At 44.6% G+C, this 20,063-nt stretch overlaps 1 protein-coding gene across 1 annotated transcript in view; it reads right to left on the reverse strand.

Moving 5' to 3' along the window:
• Positions 1-5,036: 5,036 nt before the first annotated feature.
• LOC106612808 (nectin-3-like protein) overlaps positions 5,037-20,063 on the reverse strand; it is a 76,685-nt gene continuing 61,658 nt past the window's right edge. The window contains exons 4-7 of the mRNA XM_014214320.2: positions 18,640-18,754; positions 17,083-17,200; positions 16,713-16,864; positions 5,037-8,061 (exon numbers count right to left, since the gene is read on the reverse strand). Of these exons, the coding sequence (XP_014069795.1) occupies positions 7,409-8,061; positions 16,713-16,864; positions 17,083-17,200; positions 18,640-18,754 (1,038 nt within the window). The 3' untranslated portion in view covers positions 5,037-7,408. The remainder of the gene's footprint in view (positions 8,062-16,712; positions 16,865-17,082; positions 17,201-18,639; positions 18,755-20,063) is intronic.

Below are 20,063 nucleotides of genomic sequence, written 5' to 3' on the forward strand. Positions count from 1 at the left end.
GAAAACAACCACCCACAAAACACAAGTGAAACAAATACAACTAAATATGGCCTCCAATTAAAGACAATGACAACCAGTTGCCTCTAATTGGAGGTCATTGCCAAAAACCCAACATAGAAATAGAAAACTAGACGTAAACCAAAAACACCGAAACACACAAAACAAACACTCCCTGCCACGCCCTGACCAAACTACAATGACAAATAACCCCTTTTACTGGTCAGGACGTGACACTATTGAATTCAATCCAAAGTGCAAAGGAAACGCCCACTCTGAAACTTCATGGAATAAGGCTTTATTTTTTCACCAAATCAAGGTCAATAAAAGAATGGGACTCATCTCACAGCAATCACTCAAGACCTCATTAGTGACTAATGGGCTTGGGGACAGGTTCAAGTCAATAAATGAGGAGGAAAACCTGCTAGGATTGTGGGTGGCCAGCAAACAAACCCAACCACCTATCCCAGTACAGGTGTGATCCATTTATCCATCAGAGGGTGGGCCAATTCTGTAGGCCAGTGATTGAGAGGGTGCTGAATGGGAGAGGGGTGATGGGTCAGCAACTGAGTGGGCAGTGGAGGCTGCTGAGGATGACAGAGACAGATGGGTTAGGGTCTGAGAGAGGGGAACACCTTTGTCCCTTCAAAGTGGATGCAAATGGAACCCTATTCCCTATATTACATTACATTTTAGTCATTTAGCAGACGCTCTTATCCAGAGCGACTTACAGTAGTGAATGCATACATTTCATACATTTTTTTTGTTTGTGTACTGGCCCCCCGTGGGAATCAAACCCACAACCCTGGCGTTGCACACACCTTGCTGGCATTGCAAACACCATGCTCTACCAACTGAGCCACAGGGAAGGCTATATAGTGCACTACTTTTGACCCTCCACCCTTTGCTTCTGTCCCATAGGGCAATGGTTAAAAGTAGTGCACTACATAGGGAATAGGGTGCCATTTGAGACACACAGTTCAACCTCTTCCAATGCAATCAGATTACACTTTATGGGCCAAGAAAAAAAACTATTAGTAGCAAAACAAACAACCTGTTCTTATTATACCCATAAAGCTCTTGTTTGTTCCTGATATGTGATTTGAGGTTAAAGATATTGCTGACTATCACTGCAACAGAGATATGAATATAAACCTATGGGTCAACACAGTTCAGTATGATTCAGATAAGATGTTCTTATTACAAACAGATAACTAATTATTTGGCAACCAAATAATTAGTCACAAACCTTCGAGCACAAATATCTGTATAAATCTACTAGCCCCAGCCCGCTAGCTTTTCTGAACGCTGTTTCCCCTGTACCGAACGGCACCCTGACTCACCTATTGCTGCTCTTTTGACCCTATGATCACTCGGCTACACAGCTGATGCCCCCTGGACTGTTCCAATAACACGGTACCTCATTTTGGTTACCGGTCGGCCCCAGCCTCGAACTCAGGTCCTGTATGTACCCAACTAACCCGCTCTGCCCATTCATCGCCATTTACCCGTTGTCTTAGCTCTCCTGATCAACACCTGTGATTGCTTTATGCCTTTCTCTAATGTCAATATGCCTTGTCTACTGCTTTCTTGGCTAGTTCTTATTATTTTATTTCACTGTAGAGCCCTCAGTCTCGCTCAAAATGCCTTAGACAGCTCTTTTGTCCCACCCCACACACATGCGGAGACCTCACCTGGCTTAACTGGTGCCTCCAGAGACTAAAACTTTCTCATCGTCACTCAACGCCTAGGTTTACCTCCACTGTACTCACATCCTACCATACCATTGTCTGTACATTATGCCCTGAATCTATTCTACCATGAACAGAAATCTGCTCATTTTATTCTTTCCCCAACGCACTAGACGACCAGTTCTTATAACCTTTAGCCGTACCCTTATCCTACTCCTCCTCTGTTCCTCTGGTGATGTAGAGGTTAACCCAGGCCCTGAAGCCCCCAGTTCCACTCCTATTCCCCAGGCACTATCTTTTGTTGACTTCTGTAACCGTAAAAGCCTTGGATTCATGCATGTTAACATCAGAAGCCTCCTCCTTAAGTTTATTTTATTCACTGCTTTAGCACACTCCGCCAACCCTGATGTTCTAGCCGTGTCTGAATCCTGACTTAGGCCACCAAAAATTCTGAAATTTCCATCCCCAACTACAACATTTTCCAAAGGCGGTGGAGTTTAAATCTACTGCAGAGATAGCCTGCAGAGTTCTGTCATGCTATCCAGGTCTGTGCCCAAACAATTCGAGCTTCTACTTTTAAAAATGCACCTTTTCAGAAATAAGTCTCTCACTGTTGACGCCTGTTATCGACCCCCCACAGCACCCAGTTGTGCCCTGGACACCATATGTGAATTAATTGCCCCACATTTATCTTCAGAGTTTGTACTGTTAGGTGACCTAAACTAGGATATGCTTAAGACCCTGGCCGTCCTACAATCTAAGCTAGATGCCCTCAATCTCACACAAATTATCAAGGAACCTACCAGGAACAACCCTAAATCCGTAAACATGGGCACCCTCATAGATATCATCCTGACCAACCTGCCCTCTAAATACACCTCTTCTGTCTTCAACCAAGATCTCAGCAATCACTACCTCATTGCCTGCGTCCGTAATGAGTCCGCAGTAAAACGACCACCCCTCATCACTGTCAAACGCTCCCTAAAACACTTCAGCGAGCAGGCCTTTCTAATCGACCTGGCCCGGGTATCCTGGAAGGATATCGACCTCATTCCGTCAGTAGAGGATGCCTGGTTATTCTTTAAAAGTGCTTTCCTCACCATCTTAAATAAGCATGCCCCATTCAAAAAATGTAGAACTAAGAACAGATATAGCCCTTGGTTCTCTCCAGACTTGACTATCCTTGACCAGCACAAAAACATCCTGTGGCGTACTGCATTAGCATCGAATAGCCCCCGCGATATGCAACTTTTCAGCTAAGTTAGGAACCAATACACAGGCAGTTAGGAAAGCAAAGGCTAGATTTTGCAATCAGAAATTTGCATCCTGTAGCACAAACTCAAAAAAGTTCTGGGACACTGTAAAGTCCATGGAGAATAAGAGCACCTCCTCCCAGCTGCCCACTGCACTCAGGCTAAGAAACACTGTCACCACCAAATCTACGATAATCGAGAATTTCAATAAGCATTTTTCTACGGCTGGACATGCTTTCCACCTGGCTACCCCTACCGGGGTCAACAGCCCTGCACCCCCCACAGCAACTTGCCCAAGCCGCCCCCATTTCCCCTTAACCCAAATCCAGATAGCTGATGTTCTGAAAGAGCTGCAAAATCTGTACCCCTACAAATCAGCTGGGCTAGACAATCTGGACCCTCTTTCTAAAATTATCCGCCGCAATTGTTGCAACCCCTATTACTGGCCTGTTCAACCTCTCTTTCGTATCATCTGAAATCCCTAAAGATTGGAAAGCTGCCGCAGTCATCCCCCTCTTCAAAGGGGGAGACACTCTGCACCTCAGCCACGCTCAAAGTCCTCAACGATATCATAACTGCCATCGATAAAAGACAATACTGTGCAGCCATCTTCATTGACCTGGCCAAGGCTTTCGACTCTGTCAATCACCGCATTCTTATCGGCAGACTCAACAGCCTTGGTTTCTCAAATGACTGCCTCGCCTGGTTCACCAACTACTTCTCAGATAGAGTTCAGTGTGTCAAATCGGAGGGCCTGCTGTCCGGACCTCTGGCAGTCTCTTTGGGGGTGCCACAGGGTTCAATTCTCGGGCCGACTCAATTCTCTTTATAGATCAATGTCACTCTTGCTGCTGGTGAATCTCTGATCCACATCTACTCAGACGACACCATTCTGTATACTTCTGGCCCTTCTTCGGACACTGTGTTAACAAACCTCCAGACAAGCTTCAATGCCATACAACACTCCTTCCGTGGCCTCCAACTGCTCTTAAATGAAAGTAAAACTAAATGCATGCTCTTCAACCAATCGCTGCCCGCAACCGCCCGCCCGTCTAGCATCACTACTCTGGACGGTTCTGACTTAGAATATGTGGACAACTACAAATACCTAGGTGTTTGGTTAGACTGTAAACTCTCCTTCCAGACTCACATTAAGCATCTCCAATCCAAAATTAAAATCAACAACAAAGCATCCTTCACTCATGCTGCCAAACATACCCTCGTAAAACTGACTATCCTACCGATCCTTGATTTCGGCGATGTCATTTACCAAATAGCCTCCAACACTCTACTCAGCAAATTGGATGTAGTCTATCACAGTGCCATCCGTTTTGTCACCAAAGCCCCATATACTACCCACCACTGCGACCTGTATGCTTTCGTTGGCTGGCCCTCGTTTCATATTCGTCGCCAAACCCACTGGCTCCAGGTCATCTATAAGTCTTTGCTAGGTAAAGCCCCACCTTATCTCAGCTCACTGGTCACCATAGCAGCACCCACCCGTAGCACACGCTCCAGCAGGTATATTTCACTGGTCATCCCCAAAGCCAACTCCTCCTTTGGCCGCCTTTCCTTTCAGTTCTCTGCTGCCAATGACTGGAACGAATTACAAAAATCACTGAAGCTCGAGTCTTATATTTCCCTCACTAACTTTAAGCATCAGCTGTCAGAGCAGCTGACTGATCTTTGCACCTGTACACAGCTCATCTGCAAATAGCCCACCCAACTACCTCATCCCCATATTGTTATTTCTTTTTTTTCTCCTTTGCACCCCAGTATCTCTACTTGCACATTCATCTTCTGCACATCTACCACTCCAGTGTTTAATTGCTATATTGTAATTATTTCGCCACTATGGCCTATTTATTGCCTTACCTCCCTAATCTTACTACATTTGCACACACTGTATATAGATTTTTTCTATTGTGTTATCGACTGTACGTTTGTTTATCCCATGTGTAACTCTGTGTTGTTTGTGTCACACTGCTTTGCTTTATCTTGGTCAGGTCGCAGTTGTAAACTGGCCTACCTGGTTAAATGAAGGTGAAAAAAATAAAATAATCTAATGCACTGTGACAATTTCAGACCAACAAAATTCAAAACATTTGTTTTTTTAATAAAGAATAAAAAAAGCCACCATATTTACAAAACAATAACATTGACTATGATTCTGGCCTGCTTAGTACTACCCATGTAATTTTCCAGTGAAATACAATTTTCAGGTACATTGTAACTTAAGCTGCTACAAGAGTCTGTGTGTATAAGGCTAAACAATTCACCTTAAGTCAACTGTGCTGGTTTAAAAACAAGCAACAAAATCATAAATATTAAAAAGAATGACATAAAAAGGCATAAGTCACCAACCTTTCTCTCCAGAGGCCTTGAGGACTTAAATCAACACATGAATCATCACACATAAAAACCATGAACATATATACATAAGCAGAAGAATAAACCATAAAGAATTCAAATGAAATGAAGGCAGTATAGGCACAACAATAACTTAATCTCTTTCCATTCCAAAGAAGGTCAAGTTGAAAACAAAATCTTTGCCAAAGTAAACATTCAATCACTTTCTTCCACTCCCAATGAAATTACATGTCAAAGGCCAGCCTGTATTTGGACAAATGTTCAAAACAGGGAGTAAGACCAAGCTAACCTCACATTGTGTGTACAGACAAACAGTCAAAGACATGAGAATCTATCCCTGCATTGTATCTAGCCTACGTGCCCACAACCCCTGGGTGGATGTCTGAGCAGTAGCTAAGCTAAGAAAAGTTTTCACCGAGGGGCTTTGTCCATTTTAGTCAGGCACACACTGGAAGCCTTGAATCAAACAGATAAAAACACATGAGTGTGCTTGCATACACAGATGCTCTATACATCACCGATGTCAAACATTCACCAAGTCCATCCAGGGAAGAGAAGTTAATTAAAATGCTAAAACTTTGAGGTGAGGGCTGGGCTTTGAACATGGCAGGGTTGGAGTGGCCTAGGCAGCAGGTAGCATGTGGAGTGTGTGTGTGATACGCAAGTGTTCCTCCACCCGACCAATTGACTGAAGAGATCTTTCCTTTAACGGCGAGGCTTTGGAGAGGTCACTTTAATCCTTTAGTTTCTCAGGTAGAACGAAGCTACCGGCTGAGCAGGAACAGGAAATGGAAGGTCAATACCAGCTAATGGAGATGGGATCACTAGTGATGTCAACCCTTTAGTAGCTACAACCTCATGTCATGGACTCATTCCCAAATGGAATCCTAATTCCCTATATAGTACACTACTTTTGACCACGGTCCATGCGGCTCTGTTCAAAAGTAGTGCACTATGTACGGAATAGGCTGCCACTTGGGACAAAGACCATGTCATGGTGCCTGGTTGTGTACTGGAAAGAATCCATCACAGATCACACTGACACACACTGAGTTTCACTCCTGTCAGCTAAAAACAAGAAGAAGTGTTCACCAACATTGGACAATTGAGGAGTGGAAAAACATTGCCTGGTCCGACAAATCCCGGTTCCTATTGCGTCATGCTGATGGCAGTCAGGACTATATGGGTGTACCTAATAAACTGTATATGGAATACGGTGCCATTTGGGACACAATCTAGAATGTGCCACCAATGCTAAAGAACATGTGCAATACACTGTCCTAAATAGATACAAACCTTGAGATGTATTCCTCCGATGTGCTTAAAAGAGTCTTATCACGTCCCATAGTCCTGACAGTATCACTGTACATCCTGCTCACAACATGTGGATATATTCTATCGTCATCTAGAACCATAAACTTGGCAAATTGCTCCCTTTTTGTCACATTGTTGAATCCTTTTCCCTTTCACATCTGTATAACAGTTTGAAAACTAAAATATAATCTGATTTAGGTGCTCTCAACAGCAACAAGCAATCAGAATGTAACCTTTATGAAAAAGTCATAAAGTCATATGATTACAGGCAATTGTTTTGGGAAATGTCATTGAATATGAGGGGTTTGAATTGATGCAACATATGGGCACATAGTTTAGAATTTTCAAAAGGGATAGAAATATTTCACTAATGAGGGCTGAAATGCCAGGCTCATGACGTAAGACAGGTGTTTACATACATAAAAGCAGAACGACACAACGTGAACCGCTCACATCTGTTGAAACAACGTAGTACAGAGAAACCCTTGCCAAATGAACCCTAGTTCTAAAGTTAAGCGGATAATGACAGCAGATTACTGCCATTCCCAGCCTAAGATCATCTGTTGAGATGCTACGACATTATAACACACTCCATATGGAAGTCATATGGAAGTCCTTGGGGTCAGAGCACACAAATGAGCCGGGAATGTTCATTCTTGTCTAGAAGAGTCTGTTTATTGAATTGACAAATTCTCTATAATATATCTATTTCAACACCTGTTAAATTATTGTCTCACCGAGTCATTTTGAGCCAAAAGGTATCTTCCCGCTCCCCTGTAGCTCTCAGACATACCACTCTCTGCGTGAGATCACAGACCCATCCATGTGGGACACATACTCGCTGTCTGTGCCATTGTCATAGCAGTCCTCCGGCAGGTAGGGGGAGCCATTGGTCACAGTGGGAGTGTGAACGAGCGGCCCTTTGGGGTGGTGGATGTTGTGGTTTTCAACAGGGTAGTAGCTGCCCTCCCGGAGGCCCCTGTGGCCGTCGCCCCAGTCCTCCCTGTCCTTGATGTCATTGGGGTAAATGATGTCCCCTCCCAGTCCCGGCTTGGGTTTCAGCTCCTGGCTGTCCTTGCAGGTAGAGTTGTGCGCGTCCCCGTCGACCTCCTGCAGCTCGTGGGGCTGGAGCACGTCCAGCTGGGACTCCTTCTGCATGTCGGAGGGGCCCAGGTACTGTTTGGTGTAGTAGTCACCCCTGAAGGTCCTCCGCTGGCGCATGAAGCAAGCTCCACCCAGGATCAGCAGCAACCCCAGGAGCAGGACCCCGCCCACAGCCCCGCCCACTATGGTACCCATGCTGCTGTCTGACAGGGAGGCCAGGGTGGGGGAGGTGAAGTGGCCGCTTGCTCCTCGCCGCTTGTTGGGGGCCATGCTGGTGTCCAGGAAGAGGGGAGTAGAGGTGGTGGGGACTGGTGTCGTGGTGGGGGGAGGATCTGATGGATGGATAAAGGATGGGTGTGAAAGAGAGAGAGAGGGGTTTAATGATGAGGTTTAATGGAGGGAGGGAATGACATGACAGAATTATTTTGGAATGTCAGTTAATAATCTGTAGGAATCAATGTCTTTAGTATGAATCTGATTGGTGACACAGTATAATCATCGAATACAGAACAAATAGAATTCACAAATGTTTATAACCTGTTAGAAAATGACAGTTTACAAAAAAGCTTAATTGAAATTCTTACACGTTTTGAAAGAGCATATTAATTAAATAAGTAACGTGTCTGGACAAACACCAAAGGCTCTGGGCTCTGTAAAGGAGTGAGTGGCTCTGGGCTCTGTAAAGGAGTGAGTGGCTCTGGGCTCTGTAAAGGAGTGAGTGGCTCTGGGCTCTGTAAAGGAGTGAGTGGCTTTGGGCTCTGTAAAGGAGTTGAGTGGCTTTGGGCTCTGTAAAGGAGTTGAGTGGCTTTGGGCTCTGTAAAGGAGTTGAGTGGCTTTGGGCTCTGTAAAGGAGTGAGTGGCTCTGGGCTCTGTAAAGGAGTGAGTGGCTTTGGGCTCTGTAAAGGAGTGAGTTGCTTTAGGCTCTGTAAAGGAGTGAGTGACTCTGGGCTCTGTAAAGGAGTGAGTGACTGGTGGAAAGTAAAGAGAAAATGGGGATTTAAGAGGGGAAGACGACTGTGTGTGTGTGTGTGTGTGTGTGTGTGTGAGTGCGCACGCGTCCATGCGTGTGATTTGTTCTTCCCCTCTCTCTGGGAAGTAATGTGAGAAGATGAAGCAGTGTATGAAGCAGTGTGTGATCGATGCGAGGTTCCTGCCTCTGATTTCAGTGGCTAGTTACTGTGATGACACCCAGAGCCAGAGAAGACAGACAAGAGAGACACAGAGAGAGAGCCAGAGAGAGGATTACTGTGTCTGAATATTGACCTCCCTTCAGGACAAAAAGCAGCCTGTATCTCTAGAGACACATGAAGAGCCTGACTACAAAGACACACTGAAAGCTGCACTCGGACTGCATTATATCTCCAATTAACACTGGAGTCTAAGCTGCACTAGGACTGCTTTGTATCTCCCCTTAACACTGGAGTCTAAGCTGCACTAGGACTGCTTTGTATCTCCAATTAACACTGGAATCTAAGCTGCACTAGGACAGCTTTGTATCTCCCCTTAACACTGGAGTCTAAGCTGCACTAGGACAGCTTTGTATCTCCCCTTAACACTGGAGTCTTAGCTACGACTGATCAAATGCAACCAGGATGACAGCAAGCATAGCCTTCAGCTAATTACATCATGGCTGCAATTTACCTGACTGAGTGAGAATCAAACTAACCTGCAATTATAAAGCAGTGACTAAGGGACCAGTGATAATGTAAAGGGGGGATAAGGGGGAGGGGAGATGCAGCTCAAGGTCAGTGAGCTGATATATAACGCCTCCTCCTTAGCCTTAAGACAACCCCCCCCAACCTCCACGGCTGGACCTCCTCATATCAAATCAAATTAAATTTTTCACATGCTTTGTAAACAACAGTGAAATGCTTACTTACGGGTCCTTCCCAACAATTCAGAGAGGAAAAATAGATAATAAAAAAAATAATAATACAAGGAATAAATACACAATGAGTAAGGATAACTTGGCTATATACACAGGGTACCATTACTGAGTCGATATGTAGGGGTCATAGGAAATGATGGCGAAAATATTATGTACAAAAAAAGTTTACGTAAAAAAGAAAAACACAAAATAGCAGAATTGGTGAGGAGCCCGTAAGACAGCAGCTATCCACTGCCATGCCATCTCATCCTGGTAGCTAGAGAGGGACATGGTGTATGATGGGGATCACTGAGCACCAGAGGACTTTATAGGCTCCAATAGGCACAATATATAGTACATTCGGAAAGTATTCAGACTCCTTGACTTTTCCACATTTTGTTACGTTAAAGCCTTCTAAAATGTATTAAATCAAAAAAATCCTCATAAATCTATACACAATACCTCATAAGGACCAGGTTTAGACATTTTTGCTAAATTATTACAAATAAAAACTGAAATACCTTATTTACTTAAGTATTCAGACACCTTACTATGAGACTCGAAATTGAGCTCAGGTGCAACCTATTTCCATTGATCATCCTTGAGATGTTTCTTAAACTTGATTGGAGTCCACCTGAGGTAAATTCAATTGATTGGACAAGATTTGGAATGGCACACACCTGTCTTTACAAGGTCCCACAGTTGACAGTGCATGTCAGAGCAAAAACCAAGCCATGAGGTCGAAGGAATTGTCCGTAGAGCGTCGGGACACAGATCTGGGGAAGGGTACAGAAAAATGTCTGCAGCATAGAAGGTCCCCAAGAATACAGTAGCCTCCATTCTTATATGGAGGAAGTTTGGAACCACCAAGACTCTTCCTAGAGCTGGCCGCCCAGCCAAACTGAGCAAAAGTGGGAGAAGTGCCTTGGTCAGGGAGGTGACCAAGAACCCGATAGTCACTATGACAGAGCTTCAGAGTTTCTCTGTGGAGATAAGGTAACCTTCCAGAAGGACAACCATCTCTGCAGCACTTCCAGACGGAAGCCACTCCTCAGTAAAAGGCACATGACAGCCCGCTTGGAGTTTGCCAAAAGGCACCTTAAAGACTCTCAGACCATGAGAAACAAGATTCTCTGGTCTGATTAAACCAAGATTGAACTCTTTGGCTTGAATGCCAAGCATCACATCTGGAGGAAACCTGGCACCATCCCTACGGTGAAGCATGGTGGTGGCAGCATCATGCTGTGGGGATGTTTTTCAGCGGCAGGGACTGGGAGACTAGTCAGGATCTAGGGAAAGATGAACGGAGCAATGTACAGAGAAATCATTGATGAAAACCTGTTCCAGAGCGCTCAGGACCTCAGACTGGACCGAAGGTTCACTTTCCAACAGGACAACGACCCTAAGCACACAGCCAAGACAACGCAGGAGTGGCTTCGGGACAAGTCTCTGAATGTCCTTGAGTGGCCCAGCCAGAGCCCGGACTTGAACCCAATCGAACATCTCTGGAGAGACCTGAAAATAGCTGTGTATCGACGCTCCCCATCCAACCTCACAGAGATTGAGTGGATCTGCAGAGAAGAAGGGGAGAAACTCCCCAAATACAGTTGTGCCAAGCTTGTAGCGTCATACCCACGAAGAATCGAGGCTGTATTCTCTGCCAAAGATGCTTCAACAAAGTACTGAGTAAAGGGTCTACTTAGGTAAATTTGTTATTTAAGTTTATTTTAATACATTTGTAAAAATGTTTAAAAAATAGTTTTTCCTTTGTCATTATGGGTTATTGTGTGTATATTGATAAGGAAAAAAACAATTTAATCAATTTTAGAATAAGGCTGTAACATAACAAAATGTGGAAAAAGTCAAATGGTCTGAATACTTTCCGAATGCACTGTACACCTTCCATGGTCAAAAGTAGTGCACTGTATAGGGAATAGGGTGCCATTTGGGACACAGTCAATGAGATGCTGCTTGTGGGGAGAAACACTTGCAGCGCCATGCAGGGCAATGTGAAAACATCACAGTGTATCTGAGACAGCCACGAAGGAGAAGGGAGGGGAATGATACAACATGCTCTGCCTGCTACTGCGGCTTAGGCCTAGATGCATCCATGTCCATTGGGGCTTAGAGTGAGAGAAGTGGCATATGCCGGACTCCTCCATGTTGTTGGCTTGGAGAGGCTAGATAATTGCTCAGTGCAAGTCCTTCCTGGACAGGGTGTCAAGCAAGCTTTAGACCACGTCCCAAATGGCACCCTATTACCTTTATAGTGCACTACTTTTGACCAAGGTCCATAGGGCTCTGGTCAAAAGTAGTGCACTAAATAGCGAATATGGTATAATTTGGGGAGCACTCTTAGTTTTAGAGTGAGCAGGACTCTAGTCTGAATCAGACCTACTCACAGATGGAACGTGGTGTAATCATAACAACATACAGGAACTCAAGTCCTTTTGTTCACCTGACCTAGAATTCCTTACAATCAAATGCCGCCCATATTATCTCCCTAGAGAATTCTCGATGGTTATTGTCACAGCCGAGTATATCCCCCCTCAAGCAGATACCACGACGGCCCTCAAGGAACTTCACTGGACTCTATGTAAACTGGAAACCATATATCCTGAGGCTGCATTTATTGTAGCTGGGGATTTTAACAAAGCAAATTTGAGAACAAGGCTACCTAAATTCTATCAGCATATTTGACTGTAGCACTCGCGCGGGCAATACACTGGACCAATACACTGGCTACTCTAACTTCCACGATGCATACAAGGCCCTCCCCCGCACTCCCTTCGGCAAATCTGACCACAACTCCATTTTGCTCCTACCGTCTTATAGGCAGAAACTCAAACAGGATATACCTGTGACTAGAACCATTCAAAGCTGGTTTGACCAATCGGAATCCACACTTAAAGATTGTTTTGATCATGCAGACTGGGAAATATTCCGGGCAGCCTCAGAGAATAACAATGATTTATACACTGACTCAGCGAGTAAGTTTATGAGGAAGTGCATTGGAGATGTTGTACCCACTGTGACTATTAAAACCTACCCTAACCAGAAACCGTGGATAGATAGCGGCATTCACGCAAAACTGAAAGCGCAAACCACCGCATTTAACCATGGAAAGAGGACTGGGAATATGGCAGAATATAAACAGTGTAGTTATTCCCTCCGCAAGGCAATCAAACAAGCGAAAGGTCGGTAAAGGGACAAAGTGGAGTCACAATTCAACGGCTCAGACAAGAGACATATGTGGCAGGGTCTACAGGCAATTACGAACTACAAAAAGAAAACCAGCCACGTCACGGACACCAACTTCTTGCTTCCAGACAAACTAAACACATTTTTTGCCCGCTTTGAGGATAATACAGTGCCACCGACACGGCCCAAGGACCGTGGCCGACGTGAGACATTTAAACGTGTAGACCCTCGTAAGGCTGCTGGCCCAGACAGCATCCCTAGCCGCGCCCTCAGAGCAGGCGCAGACCAGCTGGCAGGTGTATTTACGGACATATTCAATCGCTCCTTTCCCCAGTTTTCTTCAAGATGGCCACCATTGTTCCTGTACCCAAGGCGGAAAAGATAACTGAACTAAATGACTATCGCCCTGTAGCACTCACTTCTGTCATCATGAAGTGCTTTAAGAGACTAGTCAAGGATCATATCACCTCTACCTTACCTGCCACCCTAGACCCATTTCAGTTTGCATAACGCCCCAACAGGTCCACAGACAATTCAATCGCCATCACACTGCACACTGCCCTATCCCATCAGGACAAGAGGAATACCTATGTAAGAATGCTGTTCATTGACTACAGCTCAGCATTCAACCCCATAGTACCCTCCAAGCTCGAGGCCCTGGGTCTCAACCCCGCCCTGTGCAATTGGGTCCTGGACTTTCTAACGGGCCGCCCCCAGGTGGTGAAGATAGGAAACAATATCTCCACTTCGCTGATCCTCAACACTGGGGCCCCACAAGGGTGCGTGCTCAGCCCCCTCCTGTACTCTCTGTTCACCTATGACTGCGTGGCCATGCACGCCTCCAACTCAATCATCAAGTTTGCAGACGACACCACAGTAGTGGGCTTAATTACCAACAGCGACGAGACAGCCTACAGGGAGACAGCCACTCGGAGTGTGGTGTCAGAAAACAACCTCTCACTCAACGTCAACAAAACAAAAAGGAGTTGATCGTGGACTTCAGGAAACAGCAGAGAAAGCAACCCCCTATCTACATCAACGGGACAGTAGTGGAGAAGGTGGAAAGTTTTAAGTTCCTCGGCGTACACATCACGGACAAACTGAAATGGTCCACCCACACAGACAGTTTGGTGAAGGCGGAACAGCGCCTCTTCAACCTCGGGAGGCTGAAGAAATGTGTCTTGTCACCTAAAACTCTCAAACTTTTACAGATGCACAATTGAGAGCATACAGTCGTGGCCAAAAGTTGAAAATGAGACAAATATTAATTTTCACAAAGTCTGCTGCCTCAGTTTGTATGATGGCAATTTGCATATACTCCAGAATGTTATGAAGAGTGATCAGATGAATTGCAATTCATTGCAAAGTCCCTCTTTGCCATGCAAATGAACTGAATCCCCAAAAAACATTTCCACTGCATTTCAGCCCTGACACAAAAGGACCACCTGACATCATGTCAGTGATTCTCTCATTAACACAGGTGTGAGTGTTGACGAGGACAAGGCTGGAGATCACTATGCCATGCTGATTGAGTTTGAATAACAGACTGGAAGCTTCAAAAGGAGGGTGGTGCTTGGAATCATTGTTCTTCCTCTGTCAACCATGGTTACCTGCAAGGAAACACGTGCCATCATCATTGCTTTGCATAAAAAGGGCTTCACAGGCAAGGGTATTGCTGCCAGTAAGATTGCACCGAAATCAACCATTTATTGGATCATCAAGAACTTCAAGGAGATCGGTTCAATTGTTGTGAAGAAGGCTTCAGGGCGCCCAAGAAAGTCCAGCAAGCGCCAGGACCGTCTCCTAAAGTTGATTCAGCTGCGGGATCGGGGCATCACCAGTACAGAGCAGGCAGGTGTGAGTGCATCTGCACGCACAGTGAGACAAAGACTTTTGGAGGATGGCCTGGAATCAAGAAGGGCAGCAAAGAAGCCACTTCTCTACAGGAAAAACATCAGGGACAGACTGATATTCTGCAAAAGGTACAGGGATTGGACTGCTGAGGACTGGGGTAAAGTAATTTTCTCTGATGAATCCCCTTTCCGATTGTTTGGGCATCCGGAAAAAAGCTTGAGAACTTGTGGTCAATCCTCAAGAGGCGGATGGACAAACAAAAACCAAGCAATTCTGACAAACTACAAACATTGATTATGCAAGAATGGGCTGCCATCAGTCAGGATGTGGCCCAGAAGTTAATTGACAGCATGCCAGGGCGGATTGCAGAGGTCTTGAAAAAGAAGGGTCAACACTGCAAATATTGACTCTTTGCATCAACTTCATATAATTATCAATAAAAGCCTTTGACACTTACGAAATGCTTGTAATTATACTTCAGTATTCCATAGTAGAATCTGATAAAAATATCTAAAGACACTGAAGCAGCAAACTTTGTGGATATTAATATTTCTGTCATTCTCAAAACTTTTGGCCACAACTGTACTGTCGGGCTGTATCACCGCCTGGTACGGCAACTGCACCACCCTCAACCGCAAGGCTCTCCAGAGGGTGGTGCGGTCTGCACAACGCCATCACCGGGGGCAAACTACCTGCCCTCCAGGACACCTACAGCACCCGATGTCACAGGAAGGCCAAAAAGATCATCAAGAACAACAACCACCCGAGCCACTGCCTGTTCACCCTGCTACCATCCAGAAGGCGAGGTCAATATAGGTGCATCAAAGCTGGGACCGAGAGACTGAAAACAGCTTCTATCTCAAGGCCATCAGACTGTTACAGCCATCACTAACACAGAGAGGCTGCTGCCTACATACAGACTCAAATCATTGGCCACTTTAATAATTGATCACTAGTCACTTCAAATAATGCCACTTTATTAATGTTTACATCTCTTACATTACTCATATGTATATACTGTATCTTATTGCATCTTGCCTATGCCGCTCGGTCATCCATATATTTATATGTACATATTCTTATTCCACCCCTTTATATTTGTGTGTATTAGGTAGTTGTTGTCGAATTGTTAGATATTACTGCACGGCACTAGAAGCACAAGCATTTTGCTACACTCACATTAACATCTGTATGTGACAATTACAATTTGATTTGACTGCCTGCTTTAGTTTGAGGCTCCTCCAACCTGCTCTCCCGCTGTCCTCTCAGTGAGAAACCGGAGAGATCGTGTACCTTGGAAGAATGTGTCTAAGAGTAGCAGTCATTATGTTTGGATATAGATTAGAAGAAAGAGGCAAATGGGGAGCACAGTTCTCATGCTCCATACCTAAAGAATAATAGAGGAGCCAAAAGTAAAAAGAGGAGGAGAGGGAGACGAGAGGAGGGAGAGGAGGGGGGATGGGAAAGCTGCTGGCTGTGTGTTCTCCAAGCAGTGTTCACTTGCATCAGAACAGCCCAGTACTGTGGCCAAGTGAGGCCAAATTTAGAAAAACTATGTTTCGAGAGCTTTGGGGGGGAAATCCTCTGTCTGTTTAGCGAGTCAGACATTAATTAATGTGTATTAAATTAAAGTAAATATAATTAGTAATCTCTTGATGAGTGAACGGAAACTCCATGCAGCTCTTACAGCAGAGCATGGAGCACTATTTCATGAGGAGGGAATATACTAGCGTCTGTTACTGTATCTGTGTGTAATTCATTGTGTCCAACCCTGACAAATAACCTTGGACAACAAACAAGATAAACAAAAAAGGGCTAAATGTCTGCACCCCGTGGTCCCATTGACAAGCAGGCATATTGTTGCATATTAGTGCATACTGTGTTCCCAAAAACAAACAGCGTGACACACTCACTCTCTTATCACAGATATCTAATGTTGTCATAACACAACAGTTTGAACCTTTGGTGCTGATAGTGTGTGTTTATGCTGCTGTTTTCTCCTCTGGTGTCATGGTGGGAGAACTCTATTTGAAGGGTTTAACAAAGGCCATAGTCTCTCACCTTGTATCCAGATGTGAACGTCATGACTGCGTGGACCGATGTCGTTGTACACCTCACACCTGTACAGTCCAGAGTCATTTCTCTCCAGAGGACGAGTGAAACTAAAAGTGTTGTTCACTATATCCACACCGTCAGGCATCGGCCCATCCAACCTGTTAAGAAATGAGATCATATACAAACACAGGGATACAAACATTATCTGGATATTAGTAGCCAGCAATGATCACAGTAGGCGTGCGTCCAAAATGGCACCCTATTCCCATTATAGAGCACTACTTTTGAACAATGGGGTGCTATTTGTGATGCGGTTTGTGTATAGCATGTTGTGGGGTGTAGTGGGTGGGTAAGCTGCTAGCTAGAGGACCCTGACCTGGTCCAGGAGAAGTGGTGGGCAGGTGGGTTTGCTTTGGCTCCACAGTCCAGCTTCACATTCTCCTGACCAACAAACCAGTTTTGATCATATCCCACCACCGTCACCTCAGGAGCAACTGGAAAAGAAGCACAATATCTATGAAAATAATGCTATGATTCTTTATTCTACAATCCTATAATTTTGTATTATTTGTTACTTACTGTAGCTACTTTGTAATAAAGTAGACTAGGGTACATACCATATAGGCCTATTGTACAAGATAGACTTTGATCAGGATCCTTTAATAACACAATATTCTTCTATACAAACAGGAGATTCATTTCAAAAAGAAAATACCCTAGAGTGCATTGTACATTCTACACAATGGCCAATGTGACCTCTAGCAGTACAGTGATGACAAATGAGCTTTCCCCCCAGGAGAAAAAAGCAAGCAATATACGAACAAAACAAGTGATAATCAAAATGAAAAAGCAGAATTGAAGAATTCTACTGCACAGTTGGCTGTGTGAAACCTAGAAAACAAACAACGCATGAGAGAGAGAGAGAGAGAGAGAGAGAGAGAGACAGAGACAGACAGACAGAGAGAGACAGACACAGCCTACCTCAGACAGGTCAGAGCGTGGAGATATAGGGGTAATAATCCACTCTCTCCAGCAGCTCACAACCAGACACTACCAGAGGTATTACTGATACCACTGACTGTACTGTAATAACTGTAAACAATGACTCTGGTATCCAATTTCCCCCTTTTGATTTCTCTGGAGAGTGAGCAGGCAAAACGTATTACAGTACACGACCGGGCAGGGAACAAGACGTTATCAGTGTGTCATGTTGACCTTTGCACTCTGTTCGTGGTGAAATTGTGCTTCTTTGGCACTTAAAATCCCCTGCCTCTGCATTTGACACGATTTATTGAGCTACAAAGCCTTTCTCTTCCTAACCTCGGCTTTCTGCATCTCCACCCTTCTGCCCCCACCTCTCTTCCACCTGCTGCTGCTGAGGCTTGATCAATATTTCATACAATCCCTTCATTAGCCTGCACTCACATAGTCCAAAATAGATACTACCCACTATTCACCAGTTCAGCTTGCCAAGGAAGCATGCATCAATGATTATAAAATGAAGATTACTCCTTAATGGCCCTTATATGAGCAAAAGAGGGAAGACAGGGAGTCGGTCCGTTCTCTGTGCAAACTGTACTGTAAATCAGGCTATCAATATGATAGGTCATAGATCAGATACAGACAGCATCCCTTCACTGATACATGTGGCAGTTGTCTAAATGTTTATGTAGTCAGAGAGAACATGCTGAAACAACATGAGCAGCAGCTGTCGCTGACAGACAACAGACAAGACAAATCATTAGCCATAAAGCCCACCTATCAGCACAGCAACCCCTCTCAAACAGAACACAAAGATAGCTAGCTACCCCTCTCCTTGTAATGGTGGCACCCATCTCTATATACAAACCATGAAAAAGCTGATCTAGTTGTTCTATTTCAATGACCCTACTGCTCTGCTGTCCTGTACTACCTGGTCCCCCCCAACACTCACACTGCACATTGAGCACATAGGGTATCCTGATCTCAGTCTGCAGGGCCGGGTGGCGCACCACGCAGGTGAGGGTGTGGCCCTGGGAGTGTCTCCGTGGCTCCAACACATAGCGCACCTGGGTGGTGGAAGCAACATTTTGTTAGACGTGTAAATATTTAAGCATTTTTAAAAGTGTTTCAGTGTGTGCTCTGCATGCCTGCTTCATGATCTCACTCTCTCTCTATATATATATACAGTGCCTTGCGAAAGTATTCGGCCCCCTTGAACTTTTCGACCTTTTGCCACATTTCAGGCTTCAAACATAAAGATATAAAACTGCCATTTTTTGTGAAGAATCAACAACAAGTGGGACACAATTATGAAGTGGAACGAAATGTATTGGATATTTCAAACTTTTTTAACAAATAAAAAACTGAAAAATTGGCCGTGCAAAATTATTCAGCCCCCTTAAGTTAATACTTTGTAGCGCCACCTTTTGCTGCGATTACAGCTGTAAGTCGCTTAGGGTATGTCTCTATCAGTTTTGCACATCGAGAGACTGACATTTTTGCCCATTCCTCCTTGCAAAACAGCTCGAGCTCAGTGAGGTTGGATGGAGAGCGTTTGTGAACAGCAGTTTTCAGTTCTTTCCACAGATTCTCGATTGGATTCAGGTCTGGACTTTGACTTGGCCATTCTAACACCTGGATATGTTTATTTGTGAACCATTCCATTGTAGATTTTGCTTTATGTTTTGGATCATTGTCTTGTTGGAAAACAAATCTCCGTCCCAGTCTCAGGTCTTTTGCAGACTCCATCAGGATTTCTTCCAGAATGGTCCTGTATTTGGCTCCATCCATCTTCCCATCAATTTTAACCATCTTCCCTGCCCCTGCTGAAGAAAAGCAGGCCCAAACCATGATGCTGCCACAGTGGGGATGGTGGGGATGGTGTGTTCAGGGTGATGAGCTGTGTTGCTTTTACGCCAAACATAACGTTTTGCATTGTTGCCAAAAAGTTCGATTTTGGTTTCATCTGACCAGAGCACCTTCTTCCACATGTTTGGTGTGTCTCCCAGGTGGCTAGTGGAAAACTTTAAACGACACTTTTTATGGATGTCTTTAAGAAATGGCTTTCTTCTTGCCACTCTTCCATAAAGGCCAGATTTGTGCAGTATACGACTGATTGTTGTCCTATGGACAGAGTCTCCCACCTCAGCTGTAGATCTCTGCAGTTCATCCAGAGTGATCATGGGCCTCTTGGCTGCATCTTTGATCAGTCTTCTCCTTGTATGAGCTGAAAGTTTAGAGGGACGGCCGGGTCTTCGTAGATTTGCAGTGGTCTGATACTCCTTCCATTTCAATATTATCGCTTGCACAGTGCTCCTTGGGATGTTTAAGGCTTGGGAAATCTTTTTGTATCCAAATCCGGCTTTAAACTTCTCC

Source organism: Salmo salar, chromosome ssa09 (assembly GCF_905237065.1).
Source record: "Salmo salar chromosome ssa09, Ssal_v3.1, whole genome shotgun sequence".
NCBI classification, from domain to species: domain Eukaryota; kingdom Metazoa; phylum Chordata; class Actinopteri; order Salmoniformes; family Salmonidae; genus Salmo; species Salmo salar.